A 15,056-nucleotide genomic window follows, 5' to 3' on the forward strand; every position below is an offset into this window, starting at 1 on the left:
TAATATCCCATCTTGTGATTTATCATCTCGCCATGCCCTTTTCCCACTGACATTCACAACCCTTCTGTCCAAAGAAGAGCTTTGCGATTGGCTGACCTCACCGAGAATTCCACAACACGGTGTGCATGACATTCACATTTATGTGATGCATTTATAATAAGCTGTGACAGGTACAAATGCAACCACCGCATTAAATCATATCATCCTTTTCTCACCCTACAAAAGAAGCGGGGTGGCATACCAGCACAGAAGCATTAATTGGAGCCGACACGTCACCCAATAAGAGTGAAGTCTCATTTCGGTGCGAGGTGGAAGCGTCTCATCAGCATTCTGAACCCGTCGCCTGTCCCCTCTGGTTATTCTGGGCCTGTAATTAAGAGGATGGCCATAATCACTAGACTGTCTATACGTACGTGTTGAGCAGAGAGGAGGAGAGTGTTGTAATTGTTCTGCCGCCGGGGTGCCGCTCTCAGGGCTGAGGAGGGAGGTGTGGGAGTGTCCGCTGAGGGAGGGATCACAGGAATGCACAGTTCGCTACTGAGGGAGCATTCTTGAGCCGAGCTGAGTGCGGCCGGACACGCTCGAGAAAGGATCTCAAACCTGCTTTGAGTGGATTTGCGCTTAATCTGTTGATGGTGAAGGAGCTCAGAGCCTCACGTTTACTGTGTTTGGAGGATTTGACCGGATACTGGTTCAGTCTCTGGAAAGGATTGGTTCAGGATGTTCAATATCATATATGCCCTGATATTCAAAGGGTAAAAACAAACAATTTGTCAGAGCTCTTAGATTTTGGATAGACCTATGGTTTATGTTTATACATGTAAGGAAACAACTTTTTAACACTTTTGTGTTCTGATACTGGAGTGACTGTACTCTGAAAAGCATTGGAAAATAAAAAAAAAATTGGCAGTATTTTGGATTACATTGAGAAGGGTCTTCTTGCCTCATCACTTCATTGGTATTTTGGGTAAGTGCTTCTCAAAAAATCTAATAAAATGTAAAGATTTTTTTTATTTTGGATTTGGGTTCGTTGTTTTTGTGGTGCATTTAGATACTACTGCGAAAGTGAGACAAGCCTAGAGAGAAATGGATAGTTCACGCCAATAATTCTTGAAATTAGCGGTTATGAAAAATGAAACTTTCTTGAAAATAATTGATTACCTTTTTTTCTACATTTTTGATGCATTTCCATTTTATCGATGCGTTTGTTTCGTGTTTTGAAGCATGGAAAAATGATTATTTTTAGTACATTTCCTTTGAAAGCATTGGGCTATAAAAGAGTGAAGCCGCTTGTCAGGTTTTGCAGTGGTGAAACAGTGTCCTCTTGTGGTTAACATTTTTGTGATGGCTAATGCAGAATTTTTACTGAAACTTATTAATATTGCAGGTTACTCTGACAAACAGACATATCCCCTCCTCCAAATGCAGGTAGGTAAACCTCACACTTCATAACATCGCCATTACTAAATAAATATGCCTTCAGTATTGTGTTTATTTGCCTCCCTGTATGAGAATTCATGAGCAGGCATTATATCTAACACCTCTTGACAGGTTTGATAGATAGACTCAATTATCCAATGATAGTGTCATCACATCACTCCCTATTCCAATGAGAAAGAACCGTTAAATCGCTAATGGGCATTTTTATGTCTACTTTGCCTATTAAGCTTGTTATATATTCTCAGCTTTGGACATTAGATCGGTGCAGCTCATGACTTTGTTTTCCAAGGTTAAGAACATTTTCATATTTGAAGCATCACATTTCCATTCTGTAATATGATGAATTACGAAAACAAAACATTTACAAGACGCTTTATACTTGCATTGGGCAGATGGCATGATGAGAAATCCTCTGGATTGAGTACAGGGATGTAAAACACAATATCCTTAGAGCCAATTATCATCTTGATAATTTAGGAGGTGGGTGCATTCAGGCCAAGTGCGTGCTGGTAATCTTCCACTTAATTGGATAGAGGGCCAGTCACTCCACAGCCAGCCAGCCCAGAAACACTTTAGCCTTGCCGATTTATTTAACAACACATTCTCAGTCATGCATTTATTTTTATTGGCACACTTACACATTTAAGTCATGAAGCATTCATAAAAACCACAATTGTTTCTCCCTATATCACTCATCACAATTTACTTCATGCAGTTTTTGCTTCTTAAGCGTGCTGAAATCAAATCAGAGGCACTTAAGAACTTAACCAGATTACTTTCAGAATCACCAGCAATAGTTAATGGAATTTACGTCTTTAAGTTAGAGCGGGTGCTTTGGAAGCTCCTGTCTGGCTCATTTGTCAGCATGGGCCATGGTCTGTTCTCTAGCGCTGGGCTGGAGTTTCACTGCATTGATGGGTCGCGGCCTTAGGTCAGACTGCTCCTCATGTGCAATAACATTTTGTGTTTTATCACTGCTTTTAAAATAACTTTTATTTTGCCAAATCTGATTGGCTGTCTAAGATAACAGAAGGATGTGAACACATAGTGCACCAATGTTTTGAGAAGCCTATTAAACCTTAAGCCATCTTAATGCAATTGAGTTAAAGGACGCTTGTCTCAATCATAGGGGGATTAGACAGCTTTCAGGGTCTGTTTTATTTCTCAGCGTTCTGCCAAATGCTTCTCGGAATTGAGTTTTTAATTAGACATTACCTCCTTGAATGACACACATCATATTCCTAATCCTTTAACAGTGTGTATTTTTAGAGGCAGCAATAGAGTTCTGATGACATTTATAGACAGACTGTTTGTCTGAATATAGGTGATTATTCAGTTAGGTCACACTAAAAAATGCTAGGTTATTTCAACCCAACTTTGGGTCAAATTTGGACTAACCCAACTTTTGGGTTAAAAATTAGTAAAATTGAAAGTAAAAATTTAACCCAACGGTTGAGTTAGTCCATATTTGACTCAGAGTTGGGTTGAAACAACCCAGCATTTTTTAGAGTGCAGTGAAAAACTTGGTATAATTTGGTATAGTGTGTGATGTGAATTTTTATTGTGTATGATACATTTTGTGGTAATGAAGCAATGACAAAAAAATTTTTGCCAAAAATATTGAATAATCAGTAAAAATGCAAAAAAAAACAAAAACAACAACTAGCAGTTGATTAACTTAATAAATAAATAAAATGATTTTTAAATGAATTTTTTTCTCAAATATTAAATGGTTTGGTAATGAGACTTAAAAAATAATTGAAGAGTATTATTGACATTTTATTGACAATTGAATGCCATTTATGATCTTCAAATTGTCATCTTTCTGTATGATGTGATCCCCAAAAACAACAACTAGCAGTTGATTAACTTAATAAATAAATAAAATGAATTTTTAAATGAATTTTTTTCTCAAATATTAAATGGTTTGGTAATGAGACTTAAAAAATAATTGAAGAGTATTATTGACATTTTATTGACAATTGAATGCCATTTATGATCTTCAAATTGTCATCTTTCTGTATGATGTGATCCCAAATCTGTCATTTTTAACTTTTTTAAAATTGTCAATATACTGTTCTTTTGAAACTTCTATTCATCAAATATCACAGAAAAAAAAGAAGTATGGCAAAAATGTGAAGCAGCACAACTGTTAACATTAATAATAATAAGAAATGTTTCTTGAACAGCAAATCAGCATATTAGAATGATTTCTGAAGGATCATGTGACACTGAAGACTGGAGTAATGATGCTGAAAATCTAGCATTGCCAGCTCAGGAATAAATTACATATTAAAATACATTCGAAAAGAAAACAGTTACCTTTAAATTGTAATAATATTTCACAATATTTACTTGTATTTTTGATCAAATTAATGCAGCATTGTTGAGCAGAAGAGACTTCTTTTAATAAAAACATTACAAAATCTTACTGAACAGTAGTGTCAATTAAAAAGCACAATAAAACGTTTCAAGCTATTATAATGTTCTGATTTTTAAGCATTTTTTCTTGATTACTAGCAATTCCCTCACTGAAGGATCCCCCATATAAGCACTAGACTATGTTTGACCTGCTGTTGTTATGGTTGTGTGTTGTTAATGCTAATACGAGCAGGCTAGCCGAGGAGCTGTTCGCCCAACACTCGGCTGTCAAAAGTTGACAGCTTCCCTCAGCACTCACAGCCGTAACGTGTTTCTGCCAGGAATAACTGAACCGCTATTCACAGAGCTGTCTTTGCTTCAGCCCACGGTTTTGGCCGATGTGCAATGACTGGCCTGGATAGAGGGTTTTTCACGTTCCTGCGATGCTTGTTAAGGCTGTGCTAAGATTATATGCTATCCAGGGCCCAGAATGCATTTCACAGGCATGATCACTTTCAAAGTAGAAGTGAAACTATTCAAGGCCATGTATAATCTGTTCATCCCCTGTCCGTTGCAGACATAGGTATACATGTTAGTACAACGAAGTCTGTGAGATAGGCAGTCAGAACAGAGTTGGCATTGTTTGCAGGGTAACCCGAGCCGAGACGGGCCCAAGCATCGTGGGATAGTGTATAGCCGAGATCGGCGCTGTTGAGAGATCAGCGAGACAGCTGACTGTTTGGAGCTTTCAGCACAACTCAAATAAACACTTTGACTATCCAACTTTAGCGCTCATTTTGCCTCCAGCTCTCACACACGTTACAGCCGTGACTGAGCGCTGGGATAAGACTCACAACGAGCCCTTTATCATCAGTGAAGTCGTCTGTTATGTAGCTGAGGATCCGGGTTTCTAGCGTCCTTCACGCCGCTGATTGTTTTACTGGCACTCCAGGGGCTCGGTTTCTCAGAAGCGGGAGGTACAACACATCCCACAGGCATCAAGGACATTGTGTGCTTGGCCGGCCTACATCCCCATCACTAATCCCAGACTGAACGAAACCTGAGCGCTGAATAATGAAACAGGTTTACGCCGAGCACCGCCACCTATTGTACTGGCTGTGGGAGAATGCAGTCATTTTGCTCACAGCAATTCATCCTTAGCCTGTGTCCTGAACTGGCCTTTCTCATCATCCTTTGGGAAGGGATTACGTTATAATAACAAGAGATGTCTTGCTCAAATACGGCTTGATTCTTTCATATGCTGTATATGGCTGATGAAATGAGGTTTTGGAGGAGGAATTACACTTTTGTTCAAGCTGTTTGGATTTGAAGCTTTAAAACTGAGGAGACATGCAGGAGGGGGTGGATATGTTTACTGCAAAGATAATGAGATTATTATATACTGTATAATTCAAGTTATCCCAGAGGAAAACTCTTTCGTAGGTCATGAGATGTAATGGACATCTCAGTTACATTCCATCTAAGTATAAACTGTGTCTTAGACGTTCATTAAAAAATTTAATGAAGAAATACAATTTCTGACAGAGTAAACTTATATGGGTATATAAGTTTACTCTGTTGTGAAATTTTATTTCTTTATTTAATTTTTTAATTAACGTCTAAGACACACGAAAAGTTGAAAATTCAACTTAGCCGTCACAGGAGTTATTTTAAATTGGAAAAATAAATTGGAAAAATATCTAAGATATTTATATTTAACAAAAAAGGCAAAAAATAAATAATACAGTAATTCACCATAATTTAAAACATCCCTATGTGCCTGTCCTTTTTAAAGGCAAAATAATATTTATATTTATATATATAAATATTTTACCTCTAAAAAAGACATATATATATATATATATATAAAATAAGATGAGAAAACTTTAAGCAAAAAATTGTGTTTTGATTGTAAGATTTGGTATCTTGGCAAATTGGGGGACTGCTTTTGAGAAATTGTTGAGGTCTCTTCTAAAACTCATGAAACATGTGTGAGATTATTCAAAAAAACATGAAAAGCCAGACCTTTATGTGCACCCATTTTAATGTTTCGCTAGAATAGGGAAGACATATTCACTATTAATTAAGAGTTTTCCCTCAATAAACTCATAATTTGCTGCTTATTATTAGTTCATAAAGTAGTTGTTAAGTTTAGGTATGAGGTAGGATTAAGGGATGTAAAAAATGGTTTTATAGAATAAGGCATTAATATGTGCTTTATAAGAACTAATAAACAGCCAATGTGCTAGTAATATGCATGCAGCTAGTTAATAGAATTGGTTCTTAAAATAAAGTGTTACCAAATTCTGTAACAAAAAACTGTGTAGCATCCCACTTTCGAAGCTGAGACCTGCATGTATTACTGATTTGATCCATAAAAATCACAGTAAGCATGAAAATCCTGTGCATACCACCCAGTTGGCTTTTTGCTTTGATGTATTAACTGGAAAAGTGAGAGAGAGAGAGAGAGAGAGAGAGAGCACCTCCATAGTCTTCGTGTTCGCTTAGTCTGTGTGATACCCAACACCACAGACTGTGATCCTGCAGACAGACTGGCAAGTTGAGAATACAGAGAGATACTGTTCCCCTGTGTCTCATTCAAGAGCTGTTGAACGCCTGCTGAACGCTGCACCAGAGACAACTCTCTAAACCTGCCAGATTACAGCCTGGACCAACAGATCTAGTGGATTCCTACACGATTCAGGGGTGTGGAGAGTGCAGAAACAGAGGTAGGAGCTTTTTTTAGCCATTTTCAGTTGATGACTAATCCTGAATGTAGAAGTTTGAGTATTTGTTTTAGCACATTTCAATGATACAAACCCACACAAATGAAATCCAACCGCATAGTGGTTTCTTCTTGTCTAGATTGTTGAAGTGTCAGAGAGGTGCAGGCGAACAGATGCACCTTAGCTGAGTGGGCTTCATTCACAGCGAGCTAAAAACCATGTGAGAACCTGTCAGCACACAAGAACAACTGTTTCTCAGTTTGAGTCATTGCCAACTGTGCTCTAGCAATAACGTACACGGCCCTCGATGCCACCGGATGATTTATGAGACGTCTCCCGCCATCTGCGAGCACAAACAGCAGAGGGACGACTACGGTAAACATGCTCATGATTCGAAGATTATGAGGAGTTTTTAGGAGGGCTTACCTGTGCTCCGCCTGAGCCGCGCTCGTCTACTTTTGTATGCACACAAAGCTCTCTCCAACTGCTCCTTCACGAGATTAAGAGCTTTCCCCTGGCACCATGTCAAGGACAAAATTTAAAGAACACGAGTGTTTAACCTCCAGCTAATCTTGTTTTTGTGAGAATGAAGGGATTAGACCATTCGTTTCTGCATGCCTGGAAGGGTTAGGCCAGTAATGGGCTTGATGAATGACAAAAATGGCTCGGGGAAGGCAGCTGCCAACTGACACAGGAAGACAAATTCGCTGGTGGCCTGACAGCTCCAAAAAGAGGCTTAGCTTAATTCCTGACCTGCATTAAAATAGAGCATTACCGTGCCATGACACTAATTGAAAACAAGCAGTTTAAGCGAAACCTTGTCTTATAAACACGAGCCAGACGTTTTAATTTCTTGGTTATTGCGATGTCTGATGGAAGGGTACATCAGCGCACGCTGTTCTTTGATTAAACGGGATGCAAATTAGATTTAAACACCAGCGCCATTACGAGGGTCTATTAAGGACTCTGTGTGCTTATTATTTAGCTTTACTCGATTAGTCTGTAGCCGGTCCAGCTATTGAGTTGTGCCATGTGGCCTGTACCACTCATTACGGACTAGTCTGTTCTCCTCCCTTGAGACTTGTACGTTCATCTCCTTACAGATCTGGAAGTTAATAAAGTATTGCGTTCTTGGGATTCACGTTTAGTTCGTTTCTCCACGCACGTTTACTGTTCCCAACGTTTGAATGACCTATGTCGTCCTATTCAATACAAACAGCTCATCACAAGGGATTTGGAGCTCAGCTCAGGCGAATAAGTTGCTCCTTGTGTTTCCCTCCTCCATGGACCCCTGGTGTTTGCGAAAGGAGGTCTACCCCTTGGAGAAGCTAACAATCCATTATGGGGCTCTCAAAAGACCTTTCACTATAGTTACAGCAGTACTGGAGAAAAGGCCCAAATTGACAGCTCTACACAAAAGAGATTTACTGCTTTGCTTTATGTGCATGAGTGCTGTTCAAAAGGAGGTAATTGCAGGTTGTATAGATGGGCCAATCCCTAAGGGATTTCACCCCTTCATCACATTTGCATTCACTATTAGCCCCCGGGAGTGACCAGTAAATGTCACGGTGAAACCGACGTCATCAGTGGTATGGCAGTGCGTGAAAAGGCTAATGCTGTAAAAACAGAGATATCCTACTCTTTATTTTTTAATTATTATTATATATTTTTTACAAGATCTGCTTCCCTCATTTTGAACTGTTATCTTTGCTTTAACACAGTTTTGGGGTCGTAAGTTGTTGTTTTTTTTCTTCTATTTTTTTAATTCTATTTATTTTTTAATTTCTTATTCCTGTGATGGCAAAGCTGAATTTTCAGCATCATTACTCCAGTCTTCAGTATCACATGATCCTTCAGAAATCATTCTAATATGCTGATTTCTTATTACAAACGTTAAACGTTTTGCTACTTAATACTTTGATGAACATCAAGTTCAAAAGAACAGTATTTAGTTGAAAAATCTCTTGTAATATTATAAATGTTAGTTTTTTTCTGTCACTTTTGATCAGTTTATGGCACTATTACTGAAAAAGTATTTACAAAAAAACTTACTGGCCCTAAACATTTCAGTGGTATTGTATGTTAATTTTTCAGATTTTTGGTTAGTACTGCAGTATTACCTCAAATAGTTTATGCAGTTTCATCATTGCTCATAAATGTGTGAATAGTAGTTCAAGAATGCTTATTAATATCAGTGTGAACGGTAACCCCATTTTTTCCATAATGTGACATTTATAACAGAAAAATGAAAGAGAGGAGTTAATTTAAATCAGGAATTGAGCGCAAAAGTGGGGTTCCAGGAGTTAAAATTGCATTCATTTTTTCCACAGGGGAATTTATTTTAAATAAATATTTAATTTTTATTAACTTTTACAGACCCACCATGAGCTGTAAATGCAAATGTATAGTATATTATTTAATTAAACCCATCTAAAATATTTTCTAAGTAATCAAGCTAACAATATTAAAATTTTTAAATGATAAAACTGGTGCAACGTGTCATGACTTTATATTTAGGGACCATAATTTTACAGAAGTGGGCACAGAGTGTAGCATTATGACAGTGAGTTTTGCCGGGGCAAGCAATGTAATCTTGTCTTACTCAAAGTGACTAAATCACTGTTCGGTAAGAAGGATTCTCTAATTATCTGGCCTAGTATGCCATGTGTTGACTCAGTATTTTTATTGACCTGCAGGTCTCGCTGATGTTGCTAATACCACAAATGCGAGAGCAGAAAACAACGAGCAAAATGCCACAAGGAGGAGACATTTAGAACCCAAGAAAGACTGAAGGAACAAGTTGTTTTTAGTCACTTTTGTGCACTTGGAGTGCATCAGCACAAGTAAAGAAGAGCATTGTAATCATCCCCCTCTCTAAACACCTCAACATGTTTGCCCCGACGACAGCCCTGCCTCCTCCTCCTCCCCTCTTAACAGGAAGTGCTCTGCCAGTGCCCAGCGTGCCAGCAACAGCTCCCTACACAGGTACAGCAGCACCATATGGACTGAAAAAATAAATCACATATCTGCTAGCTGTGCTCTGATTCGCTCTGCCATGTGCCCCTTAGATCATGACCTACTGCGGCAAGAGTTAAACTCTCGCTTCCTGGCCTCCCAGACTGTCGATCGAGGAGGTGCCCTAGCTCCCCCGGCCTACCTGCGCACAGAGTTCCACCAGCACCAGCACACACACCAACACACACATCAGCACACCTTCACTCCATTCCCCCACTCCATCATGCCCAGTCCAGCAGCACCACTGGTGCGTACCCCTGCCAGACAAGTGAGGAGAAATACTCTTAATCAGTGCTCATAATAATCAATGTTTTGAGCTGAAATTCTACCAATAGCAATGTACAAAGTCACTAAGTGAAGGTAAATATCTCTTTTTTTTCTTGCAGTTTGACAAATACCCCGCTAAAGTGGACACCTTCCATAGACACAATGTAAGTTATATCTTGTGCACATCATGGCCAGTGATTTGAGTTGCATGCTTCTTTTACTCATCCATCCTGTTTCCGCCATTGAATGAAAAAAAAGGTAATTGTGACTTTTTATCTCGTAATTCTAACCCTTTTTTCGCAATTCTGAGCAGATGAGTCCAAATTGTGATATAAACTTGCAATTGCAAGAAAAAAGTCAGAATTCAGAGTTGCAATAAATAATTATTTAAAAATAAATAATTTTTATTTTTAATTATGTGGAGGAAGAAAAAACAGAATTGTGGGATGTGAACTCAGAATTGTGAGGAAAAAGTCAGAATTCTTTATATCTCACAATTTTGACTTTTTTCCTCTTAATTAGAAGTTTATATTTCATAATTCTGCAATTATATCTCACAGTTCTGACTTTGTTTCTTGCGATTCTAAGACAAGTTTTAATTATTATATCTAATAAACTATATCTAATTGTGAGATAAATTTGCAATTGAAAGCAAAGAAGAATTTTGAGTCACAATTTCGTATTATTTATGTAGTGACAGAAGCTTAAAAAAACAGAATTGTCAACATACAGTGCTGTTGCGCTACGGGCGTCCAGAGTTCGAATCCCAAGGACCTTTCCCGATCCCGCCCCCAATCTCTCTCCTACGTCACTTCCTGTCAGCTCTGATCTGTCCTATCACAATAAAGGGCGAAAACGGCAAAAATAAACCTAAAAAAAAAAAAAAAGAATTGTGAGATGTAAACTTAAGTTCAGCAATGTACTTTACTTAAATAGGGTCAATTTTGATTTCACTTTAAAGGCCAGAATCAGACATGCTTTTGTGTCCAAATCAGCATGAACACATTTTGTTTCCTGAAATTAATGACATTTTTCTGCTGTTTCCCTACAGTTGGTCCCGTCCTATCCGTCAATAATGACTGGAATACCTCCTATGGTTCCACCTGCTGGACCATTCAGCTCTCTCCAGGGAGCTTTTCAGCCCAAGGTTTGCCTGCCACTCTGTCTCTTAGCTTTCTGTTTTGTTTGAAACACAGCATTCTTAAAAGGCCTTGACGACGCTAAAGGAAGCCTGTGAATAACTTGATATTTCTTGAGTTGAGATGACCTCCCACAAAGAAAGAAAATAAAAAACAAGAAAAGTCTTGTGGTTTTCTATAGTTTTCAGATTAGATTTTGCAAAGTGTTTATTTTCAGACCCACATTTGCAAAGCCTGTTTTTAAAGGCCAGGAATAATAATAAATGTAAAGGCTGGGCTAGCCACTTATATAATTACTTATATAAAAGAGAATGTGTGCTGTACTGTGGAAGAACAGGGAATGATTAATGATCATGTTAACAATGTAAATGAATATAGACGTAGTATTCACAAATTTTATATTTGCAGGCCTCTAACCTACTAGATGTGGTGCCAAGGCCAGGATCTGTGCCACACCAACTTTTACAGAAGGACTCCAGAGTAGGTTTCCATTTAGCATCAGTTGCAAGGCTTCTCTAATGGGTCAAAATCTGAGCCATACATGTTCATGTGTCTCATTAAATATTTACAGCTGTTCTGTCTATCATTGAAGAAATATAAGAAGGATAATGTAATGTCTTTTTTTTTAGCTTATTGACCCCATGTGTCCTAAACCAAAGGTAAGGTTTACATGTGATTATTCAACTCCTTTTTATTAACCTAGTAAATCACAATTCTTTACCCATCATTCATTGTTTTTTTAGAAACCTGGAAAGTGGTGTGCAATGCATGTCCACATTGCATGGCAAGTTTACCATCATCAGCAAAAAATTAAGGTAAGCGCAAAAGAAATAACTGTTCTTTTTTAAGATGTGGAATATATCTAGTTTTCAACAAGTAATCTGTAATTAATGTACCCATTTTTTATTCCTGGGGTTACAGAAGCATATGCAGATTGAGCCACATAAATTAGACTTTGGGTTTAAGCTGGAGTTTCTGAATCAATCGCCTGTCTCGAGCTTCATGGGACTGCAGCCACGTGATTTACCCCGTCCCTCCACCATCCTCTCTAATGCAGGTACAAATTACAGCATGGATCAAATCCACACTAGTTACTGTAATTTAGCCAAATGGGATGTTCCTGGATCACCAAGTTGTTGGTCCTGGAACAACATCCCATCAACCAATTAAATTATAGGGTCATGGATTAACACGGTGCACTCTTATCAACCTGGTACTTCCAATTGATTTTAGGGTAGTCCAGTCCTCCTGCTAGAGGGAGGATCAGCTCCAACCGTAATTAAACACATCTGAACTAGCTAATTAAATATTTCAGGATTACTTCCAGGTAATTTAGGGCAGGTTGGAGCTATATTCTGCAGGACGTTGGCTCTTAAGAAATGGGACTGGACAGGACTGGTGTAGGGTTAGGTACTGCCAGTGTCAACATTAATGAATCCCCATGATCTCAGTAAGCAGTGTCCTGTGATTTTTATTAGAGATTGTCTGACAGAAACAGGACTGTGCTAACCAGTATCTACATCCGTCTTGTTAGGTCCCACACACCCTTCAGTTTCGCCCTATGGACCCTTACCGCATACCCCAAACAATCTCCACAGTGTAATGCCCCATCATGGTAAGATTACTTCAAAATTTAATTCATATTAGACCAACATTACTCCTCAAATTCTAATCTCCCGTATCCCTTGTTATTGTGTAGAGTCTCTTAATAAGCCACTCACCTTTGGAGGCTTAAGTACACTGAGTTCATCTGCCTTTGGAGGACTAGGAAACCCAACAATAAGTAAGGATATCTTTTATCCTGACGTGAAAGGATCTGCTTTTGCTGTAGGTTAATGCAGTCTTCCTCTGACTGACGATAATTACTCTCGGGCATTCACAGCACCAAATGCAGCACATGGGACTAAAGATGGTAAAACGGTGCCAACTTCAAGTGGACAACTGGAGACCTGGAACAGATTGCACCAGACACCCTCATCCTTCCCAACGCCGCCTCTGTGTCCAAGGTCTTCTGAAACTGAGAGAGCTCCCTCCATACCAGACAGAGCGATTAAAAGAGATTCCCTAGACAACAAAGATGACGAGGAACGGTACGTACCAACTATTTTGCGATTCGAAGATCTTGACAGAATCCTATCCGTTAGCATTCACTTCAATGACAGTTGCTCAGTCAGCATGTGCATCCCCCAAAGGTTTGTGACCAGGTTGCTGCCATATTTGCTAAATGGGCACTTAGTTCTGGAAAGATTTTCAAATTGGGTACTTCCAAGGAGTCCTGCACTATCCGAGCAACTGTTATTGAACAGTTGGGAATGCTATCAGATTGCTTTCTGCAGTTATGTAGACCTCCGTGATGTGTTTCAGGAGCAAACTGCCTAAGCCAGAGGTGTCCATTCCTGATCCTGGAAGGCCACTGTCCTGCAGAGTTTATGCAGTTTTAATTAAATGCCTAAACCAGCTAATTAAGGTCTTCAGGATTACCTAAGGAACCTCTAGGCAGGTGAGTTTGGGGCAGGTTGGAGATAAACTCCGCCGGACACTGGCCTTCCATGAACAGGATTGGACACCCCTGGTCCTAGATAACCTACCTGATCAAGAATTCTTAGAGTTGACCTCCTGGTTAAGAGTTTAAATAGATAATCATTTATTTCAATCATTGCAGGGAGCCAAAAGATAAATCAAATGGAAGGCATTTGTCACCCATCAGGAATAGTGCACTGGACAACAAACAACCAACAAAGTCCTTCAAAAGTTCCTCTCCTGATGAGACCAAGGAATTGGAGCAGGCAAGAGAGAAAACACAAGCCCAAGAGCTTCCGCAACAAACTCGAGAAACTGAGGAGCCAACACACAAAGAGATCCAAAGTGACAAAAGAGAAAAGGATGTCAAAAGCGAGCAGCCCACTGAGGACAAGCCAGCAGGAAAAGAGAGTTCATCACCCAAGCAACAGAGAGAGGATCTCAAGCGGCCAAACAGTGATAGCCAACCCTGGGAGCCAGCTGAGAAGAAGATTAGAGTTGAATATGAACCCCATGCCAAGAGCAGCAAGGTGAGAGTGAAGGAGGAGAAGAGAGATGACCAGGACCATGAGGTTACAACACACCAGAAAGTTTTGGAAAAACCATGGCAGGATCCCAGAGCCCCTGCTATTAACCCTTCACCTCTTTCAACTCTTCCTTTGCCAATAGGAATCCCAGCTGGCCACCATGGTCTTGACAGGACTAGGCTAGTCTCACCTTTTCTGGGAATGGGTCCACTACCTGGAGCCGAAAGGCTGCCTTACTCACCTCAACACTGGGAGTCTATGCGGAATGTTTACCGAGGTTTAGATTTTCCTCGGAGGGACTCCTTAGGCAAGGACCTCTTAATAAGAACCAACCCCCTGCAACGTGCCATGATGGGGCACCCTGCTTACCCACGTGAGCCATTTCTGCAGTCCATGGCCTTGGAGCAAAGGAGTCACCTGGAGGAACGGCAGCGTCTGGCCTTCCTGAGAGAAGAAAGCGAGCGTAGCCGCCTGTTGGCTATGCATTATACTGCACTGGATCCTCACTTACCACCTCCAGGACTCCTCGCGGCGGCTTACCCCAGCACAGGGCTCCCACATTACACCTCGCTCAGTAGGTCTCTACCTGCTGCTTATATCCACGCCCAACCACACCCGCTTTTTCCAATGCTGGCAGCACGGCCAGGGTCTCCGAGACGGATGACCCCTCTCACAGACAGACCTGTTTCGCACCCACACAGAGACACTGTGACTCGGTGAGCTGGACTTAATCAGAAACTGACAGACTTATGTATATCAAGCACTTCATGTGAAATAACGTGTAGCCGAAATGTACAGTGGTGGAAATGATTTTTTTTGTCAAAAAAAATATATATTAAAATGATTTCTGAGGTGAAAAAAAAATACTTATTCATTTTGAATGTTAACAATATATTTGAAACTAAAGGACTTTAAAAATACACAACTATTTACAACTATAGCAAGGCAACAATGGAACCATGATATACAATACAATTGCACAATATGCAAAATATTCAACAAGTATCAAAACAAATAAATTAGATGTTACCTACTCAAAAATGTATCTTATTGTTCCTAGT

General features: G+C 39.5%; 1 protein-coding gene across 6 annotated transcripts; it reads left to right on the top strand.

Moving 5' to 3' along the window:
* Nucleotides 1-461: 461 nt before the first annotated feature.
* auts2b (activator of transcription and developmental regulator AUTS2 b) lies at nucleotides 462-15,045 on the top strand. Of its 6 annotated transcripts, XM_016273548.1 has the most exons (16): nucleotides 464-967; nucleotides 1,388-1,428; nucleotides 6,405-6,530; nucleotides 6,667-6,902; nucleotides 9,224-9,512; nucleotides 9,596-9,810; nucleotides 9,929-9,973; nucleotides 10,861-10,956; nucleotides 11,357-11,428; nucleotides 11,578-11,607; nucleotides 11,692-11,763; nucleotides 11,870-12,005; nucleotides 12,483-12,563; nucleotides 12,648-12,731; nucleotides 12,831-13,038; nucleotides 13,611-15,044. In XM_016273548.1, the coding sequence occupies exons 5-16, from the start codon at nucleotides 9,416-9,418 to the stop codon at nucleotides 14,713-14,715; spliced, it is 2,241 nt and encodes a 746-aa protein (XP_016129034.1). In that variant the 5' UTR covers nucleotides 464-967; nucleotides 1,388-1,428; nucleotides 6,405-6,530; nucleotides 6,667-6,902; nucleotides 9,224-9,415; the 3' UTR covers nucleotides 14,716-15,044. The 6 variants fall into 6 exon arrangements, with proteins under 6 accessions (XP_016129036.1, XP_016129034.1, XP_016129033.1 ...); XM_016273547.1 differs by lacking the exon at nucleotides 6,667-6,902; XM_016273550.1 differs by lacking the exons at nucleotides 6,405-6,530; nucleotides 6,667-6,902 and having other exon boundaries at nucleotides 462-967; nucleotides 9,596-9,789; nucleotides 13,611-15,045.
* Nucleotides 15,046-15,056: the final 11 nt, after the last annotated feature.

This window comes from Sinocyclocheilus grahami, unplaced genomic scaffold, assembly GCF_001515645.1.
Source record: "Sinocyclocheilus grahami isolate Dianchi unplaced genomic scaffold, SAMN03320097.WGS_v1.1 scaffold79.1, whole genome shotgun sequence".
In the NCBI taxonomy this organism is placed as follows: Eukaryota; Metazoa; Chordata; class Actinopteri; order Cypriniformes; family Cyprinidae; genus Sinocyclocheilus; species Sinocyclocheilus grahami.